At 33.8% G+C, this 16,798-nt stretch overlaps 2 protein-coding genes across 2 annotated transcripts; one reads left to right on the top strand and one right to left on the bottom strand.

Annotated features, from left to right (window-relative positions):
* The first annotated feature begins 735 nt into the window (after positions 1 to 735).
* Positions 736 to 2,794, top strand: LOC112758322 (homeobox-leucine zipper protein HAT14). Its single transcript, XM_025806960.3, has 4 exons — positions 736 to 1,515; positions 1,606 to 1,958; positions 2,046 to 2,125; positions 2,206 to 2,794. The coding sequence occupies exons 1-4, from the start codon at positions 1,254 to 1,256 to the stop codon at positions 2,522 to 2,524; spliced, it is 1,014 nt and encodes a 337-aa protein (XP_025662745.1). The 5' UTR covers positions 736 to 1,253; the 3' UTR covers positions 2,525 to 2,794.
* A 5,110-nt stretch (positions 2,795 to 7,904) lies between these two features.
* On the bottom strand, positions 7,905 to 11,014 carry LOC112754976 (protein trichome birefringence). Its single transcript, XM_025802822.3, has 5 exons — positions 9,767 to 11,014; positions 9,355 to 9,547; positions 9,060 to 9,253; positions 8,789 to 8,947; positions 7,905 to 8,686 (listed from the first exon to the last, which is right to left on the bottom strand). The coding sequence occupies exons 1-5, from the start codon at positions 10,744 to 10,746 to the stop codon at positions 8,332 to 8,334; spliced, it is 1,881 nt and encodes a 626-aa protein (XP_025658607.1). The 5' UTR covers positions 10,747 to 11,014; the 3' UTR covers positions 7,905 to 8,331.
* Positions 11,015 to 16,798: the final 5,784 nt, after the last annotated feature.

The following is a 16,798-nucleotide window of genomic DNA, read 5'->3' as shown; positions in this document are numbered from 1 at the left end:
ATATAAAATATAATTTAAAATAAATTAAATAATATATATATCTATATATACATTTATTATAATTAATTTGATGATAATTGTAATATACAAATAGTATTATATATATATATATATATATATATATATATATATATATATAGAATTAGAAATATAAATTGTTTATAGATTTATTTAACTTTTAGTTTTTACATATTAAGATTGAATTTTAAAATTTTACATTATATTATGAATCATTTCCCTAAAAGCTTACAAAAAAGACATAAATGATTATATTTAATATATTATATCAAAATTTGAATGTTGAACTAGTTAATAAATATTCGTATATATTTACAAACTTCAATCTAAATACATATTTTTTATCTCGCACTATTTTAAATAATATTTATAAAAAAATATAATGACCTAATTTTGTTATCTAATACTCAATTTATATTTATTTTTTCATTTTATTTTCTTTCCAACAACAAAAAAAATAATAATTCAAATTTATTTTCAATCATCAGTAATTCTCAATTTTATTAGATAATTATTAATTTAAAGACAATTGATTTTCTAACAAAAAGAAAAAAAAAATAGAGTTGAGGTGAAAATACAAAATAGTACTATGATTTATGCGGCAAGCAAAAATATGATGAGGATCACATCACAGCAGGTGAGGAATATGGAATGGGAATGTATGTATGTTATATGTATGTATAAGAGAAGAGAATGATTAAATAAATAAATAGTAAGTAAAGCATGTATGAGGGCCTTACTTTATTTCGTATTGACAAGGGTTCCGTTGAGTAATATTTTAAATACATTCACGTGTGTTTGTCAACCTGGATTTGTCGGTCAATCTTTACTACTCCACGCAACGCCACACTAACTTAAAAAAATATTATATATATAAATAAAAAGCCACCACCCTATACACTATACTACCCTTGCTCCTTTCATTCCATTTCATTTTTCCAGTGTGGAGAGATTTAAAGCAAAAGGGAAAAAAGGCAGAGAGGCTATGCCAAATTGCTTCATCACACCGCAATTTTATATACAAGAAATTTAATTAATATATATATATATATATAATAGTAATAGCAGAAATAGCATTTGGCTCCTTCAAAGTCTATAAACTACTCTACTCTCTTTGCTCCATGCTCTTGAAATAACTGCCACCACCACGCTGATAGAAAAAGAAAGCCTTTTCTTTCTCTTTCAGCTCCATAAAACCTTGTCTTTCTCTACTCTCAACCTTTGAACAACAACACATGGAGCTTGCTTTGAGCTTAGGGGAAGCACCTAAGTCCTTCAATTTGCTTGACAACACTTCCAAACTACCTAACAACAAGGATCCAGTGGGTTTCTGCATAGCACTTGGTGCTGCTGCTTCCTCCGCCGGAAAATCCTCCGAGGAAGAGAGAAGAGGATCCTCAGATCCGCCAGTTCAGCTCGACCTTCTCCCTTCAACGCCGGTTCTTCGCTCCCAACATCCATCTTCACACCTTCGAATTCCATGGCTCAACGATGCACGTACGCAAACCTTCCCCTTCCCTCTTTCTTTCGGTTTTGTAGTTTTGAGTACTATTTTTTTTTTTTTGGCTAACGTGTTTGTTATTGCAGTTGGTTTGGAGAGGGTGACATCGGAGGCACCGGCGGCGAGGGCGTTGGACGTGAACTCTTTCCCGGTGGCTCCTGCGGCGGGAGAAGACGGGGACGACGGCGCTGCACTGTCTTCGCCTAACAGCGCCGTATCGTCCTTTCAGATGGATTTCTGTCTGAGAAACGGTGGTAACGGCGGTGATGGTGCGGCGGCGATGATGAGGAGCAGGAGAGACGTGGAAGGTGGTGAGGGCAACGACAGAGGCACCAGCGACGACGACGAGAACGGATCCACCAGGAAGAAGCTCAGGCTCTCTAAGGAACAATCTGCGTTTCTTGAAGAGAGCTTCAAAGAACACACCACCCTTAATCCTGTAATTAAAAAGATAATTAACCCTAATCTAATCAATATTTACCTACTGTTATCAACATTACTAATGATTATCCGTGTGATTTTGCAGAAGCAGAAACTGGCTCTTGCGAAACAGTTAAACCTTCGTCCCCGTCAAGTTGAAGTTTGGTTTCAGAACAGAAGAGCAAGGTATGTTATGTGATAAAAGTGTTATGATGATTCGAAAACATGTATGTATGTATGTGAAGTTGTATATTTGATTTGATTAGGACCAAGTTGAAGCAAACGGAGGTGGATTGCGAGTACTTGAAGAGGTGCTGTGACACCTTAACGGAAGAGAATCGGAGGTTGCAGAAGGAGCTTCAAGAGCTGAGGGCATTAAAGACTTCTCAACCCTTCTACATGCAGCTTCCGGCCACCACTCTCACAATGTGTCCTTCTTGTGAAAGGGTCGCCACCAACACCGCCGCTAATAACAATGACGCTTCTCAGATTGCTTCCGCTTTGTCTCTTAGTAACAAGCCCAGAATCTTGCCATTTCCTAATACTCAGGCCCATCCTCCTCCGGCCCAAAAGGCCCATCAATGATCATCATCATCATCGTTCGCGACCCTTTTTCGTCTTTTCGCTTAGCTAATTCCTCCCCCTCATTTTCCATTTGTATATAGTTTTCCCTTTTTGTGTTGAACTTTAGACCTTATCTTTTATTATTCCATTCTTTTTTTTTTTGTTTTTGTTTGATAGCTACTCTGGATTATATTAAAAGAACATGATGATCCTTTTTGTCGAGATCACTGAGGGATGGAGTAGCACAGATTTTGTAAGCCAAATGTGGAATGAAACCCTTGTTTTTCATCATCACTTCTTGTTTTGTGTTTTGTAGTAGTTTGTCCATACTTATTTAACTTTACTAAGGTCACTACTCACTACTGCTATAGTTATTTAATTATATGCAACCTCGTTTTAAATTTATGTTCTTTCTAATTTCGCACGTAAATTCCAAAATATGCGAGTTACTTGCAACCCTTTACTGTTATTTTTCCAAGAAAATAAAAGACATTGTTATGTAGCTTTTCTTTTAGTTGATCATTCTTGATTGATGCTTATGAATTATATGACGACACCGATGATCATTGGAAGATAAACCATGTTTCCCTTACAAAAGTGGTGGTATTTATTGTTAAGATGAATGAAAAACCGGAACACATCATAATTTTTCAATGCGCTATTATGCTTGGTTGACTTATTTGGTAAATGGTTGACTATCAAAAGACAAACGATAATGAGGATCAAATTTGACGCAAATTATGATCACGAATAGCGTGGTGTGTAAAATGGTTGACAATATATTACGGGTTTGCTGTGGCAGAATCTTCAGATGGAACTCATCAATAGTCAACACTATAATATTGTTGGTGATCGATAACGTCTCTTCTTTGTGCGTTGAAAATGTTTGGTAACAAAAAAAATTTCTCTTCTTTGTGCGTTGAAAATGTTTAGTAACAAAAAAAATTTAGTCAAGATGAGTTAGAATTTGTTTTATTTAACATTTATTAATTGTTATAGTAATTAATAAATGTTAAATAAGACAAATTCTAGCTTTTAGTTTATCTCTTTTTAAACATTACCGTGTTTGTGAATATTGTGTGTTGAGCAAGGGAATTGCATGCAAATTAACATTGTTTCTTTCTGCAGCCAAAACATGAGTCTGAGGTTTGGAACCTCATGGATTAATAATACTATGAATTCAAATAGGTCAGTTAATATTGGTTTTTTTTTTTAATTTTAAATTCTAAATTTTAAAATTTTACCTTAAAATCTAAATCTTAAAAAGAAAATAAAAAAACAATTTAGTTATACTTTTTACATATGCACATACCCACAAATTTTGAAAATGAAGCTTGTCAAAGAATTTTATTACAAATTTTATATCTTTTAAAATTTATAACAAGGAAACATTTTTTACTTCCTAAACTAGTTTTTGAGGTAAATGAAATCTATATACACATAATTTTCACAAGTTTAATTAAGACCCATTGAATTATATCTTCATGTATGTCAAGAAATGTATATATATATTTGATATATAGTTAAACAAAAATCATTGCATTCCGCTTATAAGAATTTAGAATTCGGTTTTGAATATATGTATGTCTTATATATATAGTTAAATAGAATAATGGAACGTGAAAAAAAAAAAAGAATGAACTGGATCGGAATAGAATTATTGTTGTATACTACTAGCTAGTCCTATTATTATTATATACACAGAACGTGTGAGAGAGAGAAGGCAATAATCCATTATTATTATTACGATCTCGGAAGAGGATCATGATGTTGACACAAAATCTCAAGTATATGGATACCACACAAAATGATCATCAATACTCAACAGATGGCCATTGATTGAGGAGACAAAGAGAGGGAATGAAGAATGATGATCATGTAACTTTATGTTGCCATAAAATATGTAGTATCTGTAACATTATTATTCCTTTTATAAACAAATGAATGAATATAAAGATGGGGTTGTTTATATGTGATTAGTAGTTGTGAAAGTAGCAGCCAACTTAGTAATGTGTGTGGAAGTGTGAAGAAGTGACAAAGCGGCGTTAAAAAGTAGGGTTTGGCTTTTATATGTGTCTGAAACTCTGATGAAGGGTTATTATTCATTATTGTAGATTGAATCAAAGGGGATATCTATGTATCTGTTTGAAGAAGATCCTAACATGGAGGGTGGTGCTATTACAAAGGCCCCCCTCTATGTTTGCCTATACATCAGGCTATGTAGTATAAGATGAAGTGGGTAATATTAATATTTGTCAGATTATGATAAGATACACCATGATCTGTTTTTTCAACCAAATATTTGGTTCCGAGTGAGACCTGTCTTTGTGTCCTCTCCTCTGACTGCTACTATTCTATACCTATATATATATATTTATATATGCATATATGAGTCGTATATGCCGAGGATAATGCCATTTATGTCTGGTTTTTAGTTTTTTATGGTTACCACTTTGATTTGGTTATGCTTCAACGGAAGAAAAGGTCATTTGTTTTTAATCTAAATTAATTTAGTTTTATGGTCCAATTATTTAAACAATCATTTTAGTATTTTCAAAGGATGTAATTTTGCCTGAGCTATATGATAATAGATTAAAAGTTTTGATTTATTTTACACTTTACATAAGTCTTATAGATATAGATAACTCCACGTAAATGATAGATAAAAAATATATATATATTTGTCTTTTAGTCTTTTATAAAATATAATTTTACAATTTAGTTTTCTTTTTTAATACAATTGAATAATGAATAATATATTACATTATTATGAGTAAATATTTTTATTTGTATTTATTTATCAGAATTTTATATACATAGATTAATAAAATTTATTTATTAAATATAATTTAATATTGATATTGATCAAATAATAACAAAAAATACTAAAATTTATTGGCCCAAAAATTTCTATTGAATAATACCAAAAGCTAGACATAATTGGAGCATTTTAAATAGTTTATTAATGAAACCCTAAAAATTCTGTATTGTTTTGTCAATCAAATAAATTATGTTGTTGACCCATATAGAAGCTAATGGGTAGCTATATATGCAGCATGCATGTAGGTAGGTTATATAGGTGTTGGATGGTAGCTAAAATAATTAATTAATTAAGAGCAATAAGTTATGGTGATCACCAATAACCATGCATATATAATAAGGTCAACTTAGCTCTACGGCTTCATTGTTGGCTTGTCATTCTTTAATGAAGCAGCCTCTTAACTGCGCACTGTCACTCCCACTGCCAAAAAAAACCACCCTATTTTCTTCTTAATTTCTCATTTATGCAAACACTTGCTTCCTTCTTTTCTTTTCCCATTTAGCAACATGCCCAAGCTTTGTCTAAGGAAACCAACTTTATAATAAAATAAACTAAACATTCTCTAACTTTCTCTCTTTTTCACTCCCTCTCTATGAGTATCACTTCTCATAATTGAATAAACTAAAATAAGATCATTTTTTAAAGAACAAAAACTATAAAGAATAAACACATTCACAAGTGAAAAAGAAATTAAAATCTCATTAAATCAAGGTGTCTTGAGGCTCACTCGTTCTCAATTCAAACAAACATAGTCATAAATAAAAAAAAAACAAAAATTTATATGCAATGTATTAAAAGCTTTAAATTATTATTTTTCAATAAGCTCCGAAGCTTAAAATATGTTTTTGTTTTGATACAAAAATGTATTTTTCATCGTACTCGTTTCAAGATGTACACTGAAAATTAAAAATCCTAATTTCTTTTTTTTTTTTTTGGTAAGTAAAAATCCTAATTTCTAAACACCAAACCCTAGTCCTAATGATATTTTTGTTTTTTTTTTTTTGGGATTCTTTTTTTTAAGCACTGTCTAGGGACCTTTTTCCCTTATTTTTTTAATTTTTTAATATGGGCTTGGCCCATTTCAACACAAAAAGTGGACCAAAACTTAGCTCAACTTCCAGTCCCAAAAAGAGAATAAAAGAAACTCAACGTATGTGCCTTATGTTGGTTGTGCTTTTTTGTGAGTTGGGTTTTCCAGCCCATACTCTTACCAAAAAAAAAAAAAGAAACTCAAGTTCCAAAAACTCTGTTTTAGCTATTTTCTTCTAATTTTTCCTACATTGTTGTTTGATATCCCAAGTTTCCAACAAGCATGTTGTTTCATTTGACACATGACGTGAGTTTATTAATTAGTTATGTTAGGTATTTGTTAATTTCACGTGTTGCACATACCTTGTTATGATCGTCATGCTAAATTTTACAACTATACGAGTGTCCAACTATATGCTTCCATCATTCAATGCTTTGTTAGTGGCAAAGACTATTTTTCTCACATCGTACACGTGCTTCGCTGGACCGTAAATCTGTAAATCTTAACCATAGATGTCTAATTTATCGTTTTAAGGTAAAGTTGTACACGATCTATTGGCCTAACTTGCTGATAATATGAAGAAACAGGGATTACCCAGCATAAGTATTAAGTAACTGAGTTTATAGCTAATATTCACGGATCATAACCCATTCAACCAACGTGTCCTTTAATCCAATATGGTACAGATACTCGAAGGTTTACGACTTTTTTTTGTTTTAGAAAAAATGAAAAGAAAGAAAAGTACAAGCTACTATGCAATGCATTGACATGCAATTGCAATTGCAATAGTCAAGGTTCCATGTGTTGATGAGGAAGATAAAGTTCCACTTTACAATGTGGATTAAGGCACCCATTCAAATTCAATGTTTTTAACTGACCAACAAAGACTGCTTTTCACACAGGCCAACGATTTTAGTTTAATATAAGTTTGTTATAATCTATAGAGTAAATGACAATTAGATTTCTAAAAATTTTGATTTTGGAGTAATTAATCTCTGAAAAAAAATATCAATTTGGTTCTCCACGATAGTACCGTTAACTACTCTGATGTATCTATTTATGAAAGATTGTGTAGATAATAATTTTTGGAGAAAAATTTCATTTGTTTTAGTAGAATTTGTGATAAATAAATAGCTAAGATAATAAAATTTCATTGTCTAAAACTACATTGTTTCCATGCTCATGTGACAGCAGTGAGATATGTACCATTGTAAAAAACGAAATATATGGACAATTCCGTTTTGTTTCGCACTATTCCTAGAGAAAAAGATATACATATCCACTATTTACTATTGTGGAAGACCTAATTGATACTTTTTTTTCTCAATGACTAATTAGTCTAAAGTCAAAATGTTCGAAGATCTAATTGTGGCTTTACTCTAATCTATATTATTAAATTATCGGACCCCATTGCATCGTTCCTAATAAAACCAATCTTATTCATGGCATCTAGAATTGACTGTGGATCAAATAAAAACCATTGTATCTTATAGCAAACCATATTGCATCTAATTAACATCATATTTCAAATCAACAAGCAGTCAGATAAATTAATCAACTATATAGAACCCCCAAGAACGTATTATATTTAAATAATTTGATTACATTAAAAATAAACAAAATCTAATTGATTTGAGATGTACAATAGGATCAACCCTTCAATGCAAGGAGATGATTTGCAATAACAAACACCACCAGCCTTACAAACCTAAGCTTCTCATATGGACAAATTTATTGCAGAGTTTCAAGGTAATCACATATCTTAATTTATATATGTGTATATATCTTTGCACTTGACATTAACTATATGAACCTTGGAAAATGTAGATGTGGAAATGGAATTCTCTATATGGAATCTTGCTTTCCCTATCCAAGAAAATGGATGGGACAAAAATGGTATATTGCATCTGTATAAAGCTTAAGCTTTCAGCTTAAACTCATTGTGGGGAAGAACATTGGTGATGATTGGTTTAATACCTATGCTTTCTTCTGCTGTTGCTTTTTTTTGTACTGCCTCACCAGAAGTTCAGCATAGAGGATCTCATTCCATGCATCCGGAACCCCCGGAAGGCACCAGTGACTGCAGTCTTGGAATCTCAACGGCGATTTCCTTTCCTCCGGTGACAAGTTTTGCTTCCTGTATATGGAGGGATGACCATCCTTCCGGAAATCCGTCATTCGAGTGATGTTAAGGTAAGATACATGAGTTTTCATATTCTTCAGCACATTCTCCAAAACTCTCATTTTAGGAGGGTATTCTGTTAGGTACTTCTCATTGTCTATAGGCACGGTTTCACTATCACATGCTCCACCCGAATTCCATTGTCCACCACTGCAGTAAGCATGATTCAAAATAGAAAAGTTTCTATGATCAGAGAAGTCTCTCAACTAAGTGCAAATCAAGTAATGTGAGAGATCACCATAATCAATTTACCTGAAATGGGAAGCAGAGTAGCCTCTGAAGAAGACCATAGACTTGGATGGGTTTACCTTGGCATCAACCCACCTGCTCCAAGTAGTTATCGCTCTTCGGAATGCCTCGAGGACGTTTAGTTCATTATAGACATGGCTACCTTCTTGGTAATAGTCCTTCCTGGAAATTTTCATGGACAAAAAAAGAGATCAAATTAGCATAGAACACAAAGGCATATTATGAAAAACACAAAGCAAAGTTGGCCTAATTTCATAGAAATTGCAATACTTACCCTTTGGAAGTTTTATCATGAGTCCACCAATGACCAGTGTTGAAGACAATGATATCTGCATCTTTATATTGATCTGAAGATCTGCCAACTAAATCGAGACGAAGCGTTTCCTTCTTCGTTCCGTTCTTGTCTGGCATTTCCCACTCTTGAACCAAGAATGGTGATACAAAAAGCTCCACTGTGAAGTTATAATCCTACAAGGCCATCATGCAAAAACCAACACTGAGTATAAGAATAACAAAAACCAGATTGGAAAAATAGTAAAAGATCTAGGCAGAAAGAATTGAACACTTACCTCGAATATGAATGAATAAGAGGCTTCCCCTCTGAAATGGACTCTTCCATTTACTTCATAAACCTTCTTCTTATCCTTTACAGCATTTCTCAGTATGCAAATCATAGACTCCCACATATTCCTATTGAGTGAATCACCAACAAAAACCAATCTTTTCCCTCTCAACAAATCCAGCATCCGATGTGCATCCATCCTATAAAAGCAAGATCAACAAATTGCATATCCACACAGATATCAGCTCATCAATTCAACCAAATTGGGACCCCAAAAGGGAAGAAAAAAAAATTCAGAAGCATCTAGAACAATTAAAAACAGAAACATTCATCAAATCATAAACTTTGAAATCTAATATATTAAATCATGAAACCACTAAATAGAACAACAGAACCCCAGATTCAAGAGGTTGAGATACCTTGGGAGGGTGCAATCCTTGGGCTTCCACTTATACTTCTGATAATCTTTGTCAGGCCTTCCATTCCCAATACAATTGAACTGTTCATCGATCAGAGGGCAAGAACCCGGTTTGTAGAGAGGGTAACTATCATCCTTAACCCATTCTCCATGGAAAAAATCACACTTGGCAAGTGACTCCATCAATTCATCATAACTCTGCTTCTTCGCCAGGGAAGCCGTGTAATTCCCTGACACAACACCCTTCACGGAATAATTGTCCTTCACAGGAGCAGAACCAGAACTCAGATTCTGATGAGGTGTCCCCACCGGAACATGGCTTGCAGCAGGTGCAGGTGCTGAAACAGCATTTGAAGTTAGATTCGCCGTGGTTTCACCTTTGGCTCCACCGGTTTTGCTTGTGTGATTTGCAGCATCTGATTCTTGCTTAAGGGGTGGTGGCTTTACCTTGAAGTTGTCAGCATGAGATTGAGAAGAATTGTTGGTGGTGTTGGTGGTGGAAGTTACAAGAGTGGTGTTGTGTAAAGCGGTTGTTGCAGGTTGAAGTGGCTCTGCTCTTGTTGTGTTATCATGAGTTTGAGAAGTGGCATTGGCAGATCTAGAAGTAGAAGTAAAAGAAGAAGTAGTGTTGGTGATTGGATCAGGAGGGTAAAAAGGATTGTTACTATTATCATCATGATCAGAAGAAGTGGTGTTGAAGAAGTAAGAGAAAACGGAAGATAACTGTGATTTGTAGGAGGAAGGAGCGGTGGGAAGAGTGGAAGAGGAGAAGATGTTGGTGAACCAAGGAGAAGAAGCGTTTTGAGAAGGAGAGAAAGCAAGGAAGATGGTGACGGCAACAAAGAAGATGGTGAAAGCGTAGGCGAAAGTGACGGCTCTTCTGGTCTTGAGAACGGGGAAGAGAGTCTTGAGGTCGGTGCCGAGGTTGAGGTTGTTGTTGGAAGCAGCACCGATCGGCGAGTACTTGGTGGCTTCAGCCATGGAAGAAGAAAGAGTAGATTATGTTTGTAATTAATTAGATTATGAAGAAGAAGAACTGAACATGTTAAAGTACAGAGTACAACACTCAACAACAGAAAGAGAAAAAGTGAACACACTAGTGCCGACGATTTTCCTTCTCATACTCATGCATTCTCAGTTTTACCCTACTTTGCTATTTTTATTAGTCAATCAAATTTATGCTTTTAATTTTAAATCATTTTTTTATTAATTTCTCATATTTTCTTTTACCTTAAATTTAGAACTTCTTAGTAAGATATAATAACTTAATAAGAGATAAAAAAGGCGTTTATGTCGGTGAAGCCGCGTTTGGAGCTCAATTATTATGGACTTCAAAAGCCCATAATATACATACCCTTTCCATATCTCCACCCACACCTTAAACAATCTTGGATCATCAAAACACATCAACGCAGTAATTTACAATTTCAGAAAAGGATAAATATGTTCCTAATCTTTTGCCCTGCGGATATTTTTGTCTCTGATCATTAAAAAATATTTTTAAGTTTTCGATCTTCATAAAATTTGGACGGATCAGTCTCTAACGGAGGTATTTGGATGGATCAGTCCCTGACAGAGGTATTTAGATAGAGAGACTGATCCGTCCAAATTTTATGAAAATCAAAGACTTAAAAGTATTTTTCAATGGTCAAAAACAAAAATATTCACAGAATAAAAAGTCAGAGACCTATTTATCATTTTCTCTTACTATTTTAATACTGATAAATAAAGTTATTAATTTTAGTGATTTTTTTTTTCATAAAATATATCATAAAAGCAGATGTTAACGAACTTCTATAAAAATTAAAGTAATTTGTTTTGAAAAAACATAAATGATAAATGTCCTACCCATCAACAAATTAGTGCGAATCATATTAAATGCGTTTAGAACCAAACCACAAAATTAAGAAAATTCTTCGGTCTGTAGCATGTGGGACCATTGGCGTGGGGAATAAATTGTTTTATAAAAATATTGTGTATAATCCCTAATTATTTGTATATGAATACATAATATTTATTATTTTCAATATATATTTTTATATTTTGTTTGAATTTGATCTGGAACTCATCAAATTTGAATTGGATCTTGAAACAGTGAAAATAGTATCTACAACTACAAGATACTCCAACACTTTAATTAGAGAGTTAATGAAGTAAAATTTATGTGTTTAGATAGAATGAAATCATATCTCAAAGAGAGGCGAAATTCTTTTTCTATAAGATTATGAGTTATCATATCTCAAAGAAGATTCACCTCTTACAATTCAGAAAGTGGTTAAAATACAAATTTTGTTTTAATAATTAAGATAATAAAATTTTATATAGATTGGATCGTGTTTGGACTTATTAAGAATCCAAACGTCAGGTCCGAAACATATTTCAATATATATTTTATAAAAATTACTAATTTCATAGTTAATTTTTACTGTAAAAATAACTTAGTTAATTACGATATCAATATATTATCGTCACTCACACTCTGTTCTGTTGTGTTGAATATTGTACCCACCGTACCCCAAAGACTTCCGTACGTGTCAACGCGTACCTTGCATCCACCATCCATGCTTTTCAATCCAACGGCATCGATTTACCCATTTCAGTGACCACCCTCCTTTCTCTTTCACTGAACCTCACGCGCCTTTTACCTGTCGGTCCTTTCTTTCATTTTTTTATTTGTTTGCTTTATTATTTGAAAATTTTTTTGATGAAGACGGAACATTATAATTATATTTTGTGAGAGGGATATTGGAAAAAAAAAGCAAGTCATTTATTTTTTAGTTTGAAAATAATATATTTTTAATTAATTAAAAATATAAAATATTTCTTATTTTTAAAATATAGTAAAGATAAATAATTTTTTCGTAAGGATTTAAATATTTTATATTTTAAAAAATGAAAAATATCTATTATTTTTAATTAATTAAAAATTATTTATCTTTTAATAAAAAATAAAAAAAATTATGATATCTTTATTTTTTATTATAAAAATATAATTTTTACTCTTCACTTAATTTTAGGGCTGTCTGCGGATCGGATCGGATCGGATATGGCCGAAAATTCGATCCGATCCGCACAATTTCCATCGAATCGGATCGGATATGATATCCGTATTTTTTAGTGCCGGACCAATCGGATCGGATATCGGATATATCCGCATAATTAAACCTTCTCTTTTTAATCATATTTTTATGTAAAAAAATTCGATAAAAATATTTCTTTCATACTTTTAAACTTATTTATTCCTAAATATTTTTAATCAAACTCTCTCTAAATAACAAAAATAAAATAATACAATATATGAATAATAATTACTAACTAAAACATACAAACAAGTAAATATAATACCAAACATATATATATTTGATGAGTTTGGAAAACTCTAAATTAATATTTGTGATGACTAAACATTATTAAAATAATTAATTACAAAATTATTAATTTGATTTTCATTTAACATATGTTAATTAATAATTTTGTGTTGCAGATTTTATATTTGGGCCGAAATGAAAAGAAGAGATCCCAAGCCCAATAAAATCAATATTCAGCCTTGATGTTAAAATTATTATGAGGATGGTGGCTGAAACAAGTGTTTTATTAAATGGGCTAGCAATTGTGATAAGAAGCCCAATTAAAGGTCTTGGTATGAGACCAAAAATGCTTGGTCCGAAATTAAAAGGAATTGGGGCACAATATTATTTTATTCACTTAACAAAAGAAATCCATTCCTTTGATTATGCACTGCATGCTCCAACGGAACTCCTTTACTCATCATGATGGATTTCAAAATTTATTAGAGTAAAGTTAATAAGTGCATGGGAAATATGAGAGAGAGTGTCATTGACATGATTGATGGCATTAACATTACACGCCACCCAGGGAAGTAAAAGCAAGCTATTTTCAATTAATGTGTTTAATCACTTTGAATTGCTTTTCTTCAGATTCTCTCTTCTCTCTCATCTCTTTCTTGCTTCCTCTTCAGTCACTTCAACAGAAATTATGGAAGCCATGGAAACTACTTTGAGCTATCAAAATGAAGAAAGAGCAAGCTACAAGACCATCACAATGATGGCAAGAAAACATACTAAAATAAAAATGAGCTGTGGCTAAGATATTCACCAAATGTGGTTAGATTTGGTGAGGTTATCTTGAGTCTTTCATGCTCAAAATGGAAGAAGAAGATTCGGCCAGCTAGAGGAGATTCTTGAAGCATGGCTTGTCTTCGATTCTGCTCAACCACCACAGGAAGTAGCTAGAGTGGCGAAGTGATGGTTGAAGGCAGAGATTGAAGCAGATGAAGTCATCATCATCATGAAGCATCAAGGGCCAGAATTCCATCTTGGAGAGCAAGCCAAGGATGGAGAGCTCGGATTGATGAAGGGTGATGATCAAGAAAGGACTAGAGGTAATTGCATGTTGGTTAATGCATGGTTATCTCTTCTCTCTCTTTGTGGCCGAACCGGTTTTGTTGAAGGAGGAAGAAGTTAGTTCGGTTTTGGCTTCAAGTGTGGAGGCTTTCCTCTTCTTTAAAAAGGGGGAACAACCACTGTTTGAAGCAAGGAGTAAGATTTGAGAGTGCAAGGCACAGTGTTCTCAGAGCTACCTGAGCTAACAGTTTTCTCTTCTCCTTCAATGTATTCTGTTTTGTATTTTTCTGTTTAATTTTGTCATGTCTTGAGTCTCATGGTAAAAGGCAAACAGTGAGGTTTGTAATGAAAAAGCCATAGAGCGGAAAAAGGCAGAGAGTGCAAAATTAAAAGAAAAAGCCATAGATGTCTTAGAGTTCCTTTGTTCATCTATGTTGTGTTTCATGATTCTGTGGGAATCCCCTTGTAAGTTGGGTTAGCACTTTACAAGTTGTAATCTGTTTGATTATAGTGAAATTCCATCATTGTTGTGATGGAGACTGGATGTAGGCTGCACTGCACTTAGCAGCCGAACCAGGATATATCTTGGTGTGATTTTCTTCCTCTCCTACTTCATCTCTGTTTTCTACTGTACAGGAGCAAAAACAAAAATGTCTCGTGCCAAGTGACGAGACAAAATGAAAATGTCTCGTGGCTAGGGACGAGCTAAAAACAGAAAAGTCTCCTCTGAATCCAGCAAGTGTTAGCAAAAAAAAAAAAAAAAAAGGGGCTAAGATTCAACCCCCCCCTTCTCTTAGCCACTGAAACCATCAATTGGTATCAGAGCTTGGTCTCAAAGAGATCAAGCTTTGCAGCTTGGAGTAAAGATCCTCATGGCAGAAAACAGTGGCGCAAATGTGGTGTCCTATAATCTAACTGAAGGTCAATCAAGCAACAGACCTCCTCTTTTCAATGGGAAAAACTATACCTATTGGAAGGAGAGGATGAAGATATTCGTACAAGCAGTGGATTATAGACTTTGGAAGATTATTCTCGAAGGGCCTCAATTTCCAACTACCACAAGTGCAGAAGGAGTTGTTTCTCTCAAACCAGAAGCAAGATGGACCGAGGAAGATAGGAAGAAGGTGGAATTAAATGCCAAGGCAATAAATCTGCTCAATTGTGCTATCAGCTTTGAGGAGTACCGACGGGTATCAAGATGCACAACGGCAAAGGAAATCTGGGACAAATTGCAAATCACCCATGAAGGAACCACCATTGTCAAGAAGACTCGGGCAGATATGCTAAACAGAGAATATGAAACGTTTGCAATGAAGGAAGGAGAGTCCATTGATGAAATGTTTGAACGTTTCAATGCTATCATTGTTGGCTTAGATGCTCTGGGAATTACACATTCTGATTCTGTGCTAGTGAGAAGAGTGTTGAGATGTCTCACAAAAGAGTGGGAAACTAAAGCCTTAATTATTTCTGAGAGCAGTAGCTTAGACTCTATGACTCTTGATGATTTGAGAGGAAATCTTCTTGCTTTTGAAAATACCTATTTGAAAAAGGATACAAAAAAGAAAGGAATTGCATTTTCTTCTGTGACTAACCCTCTGGATGATGAATCCAGTGATAACTCTTCTGAAAATGAGTTTGTTTTATTTGCAAAAAAATTCAGGAAAATGGCTAAGCTCAGAGGCAAAGGCAGCAGCACAAGGAAAGTGAAGAAAGACCTCAGCAAGGTAACTTGCTACAATTGCAAGGAAATGGGGCATTTCAAATCTGATTGTCCCAAGCTGAAGAAGGAGGAAAAGCCAAAAAGAGGAAAGAAGAAAGGACTGATGGCCACATGGGAAGACTTGGAGAATGATTCTGACGATGATGATGAAGAAACCGAGACCAAGTCACAAACATGTCTCATGGCAGACCACATAGATCAGGTGTGCCTAGCATCCAAAAGGAAGGAAAATGTGTGGTTTATGGACAGCGGATGCTCTAGGCATATGACCGGAAAGGCAACCTTCTTCATAAAGCTTGATGACTATGATGGAGGACTTGTCACTTTCGGTGATGATGCAAAAGGAAAAATTGTGGCTGTTGGGAAAGTTGGTAAAAACTTTTCTTCTTGTATAAATGATGTTCTCCTTGTACATGGCTTGAAACATAATTTGCTTAGTGTTAGTCAACTTTGTGATTTGGGTTTTGAAGTTATTTTTAAGAAATCTGTTTGTTTAGTTGTGTGTGAAAAAACTGGGAATGTTCTTTTTGAAGCTAAAAGATGCAACAATGTGTATGGATTAACTCTTGAGGATTTAAAGGAACAAAATGTAACATGCTTCACATCTTTTGAATCTGAAAAATGGCTTTGGCATAGAAAGTTGGGACATGCTAACATGTATCAAATTTCTAAGCTAGTTAAAAGAAATTTGGTTAGAGGGATTCCAAACATCAAGTTTGATAAGGATCTTACTTGTGACGCTTGTCAATTAGGCAAACAAGTAAAATCCTCTTTTAAATCAAAAGATGGAATCTCAACCAAACGGCCATTGGAAATGTTACATATTGATCTTTTTGGTCCTACTAGAACTCAAAGTTTAGGAGGTAAACATTATGGTCTTGTGGTGGTAGACGATTACTCTAGATTTGGTTGGGTACTTTTCCTTGCTCATAAGAATGATGCCTTTTAT

This window comes from Arachis hypogaea, chromosome 16 (assembly GCF_003086295.3).
Source record: "Arachis hypogaea cultivar Tifrunner chromosome 16, arahy.Tifrunner.gnm2.J5K5, whole genome shotgun sequence".
Lineage (NCBI taxonomy): Eukaryota > Viridiplantae > Streptophyta > Magnoliopsida > Fabales > Fabaceae > Arachis > Arachis hypogaea.
Note: the sequence above shows the minus strand (reverse complement) of the source record. Positions and strands in the feature narration are given on the sequence as shown.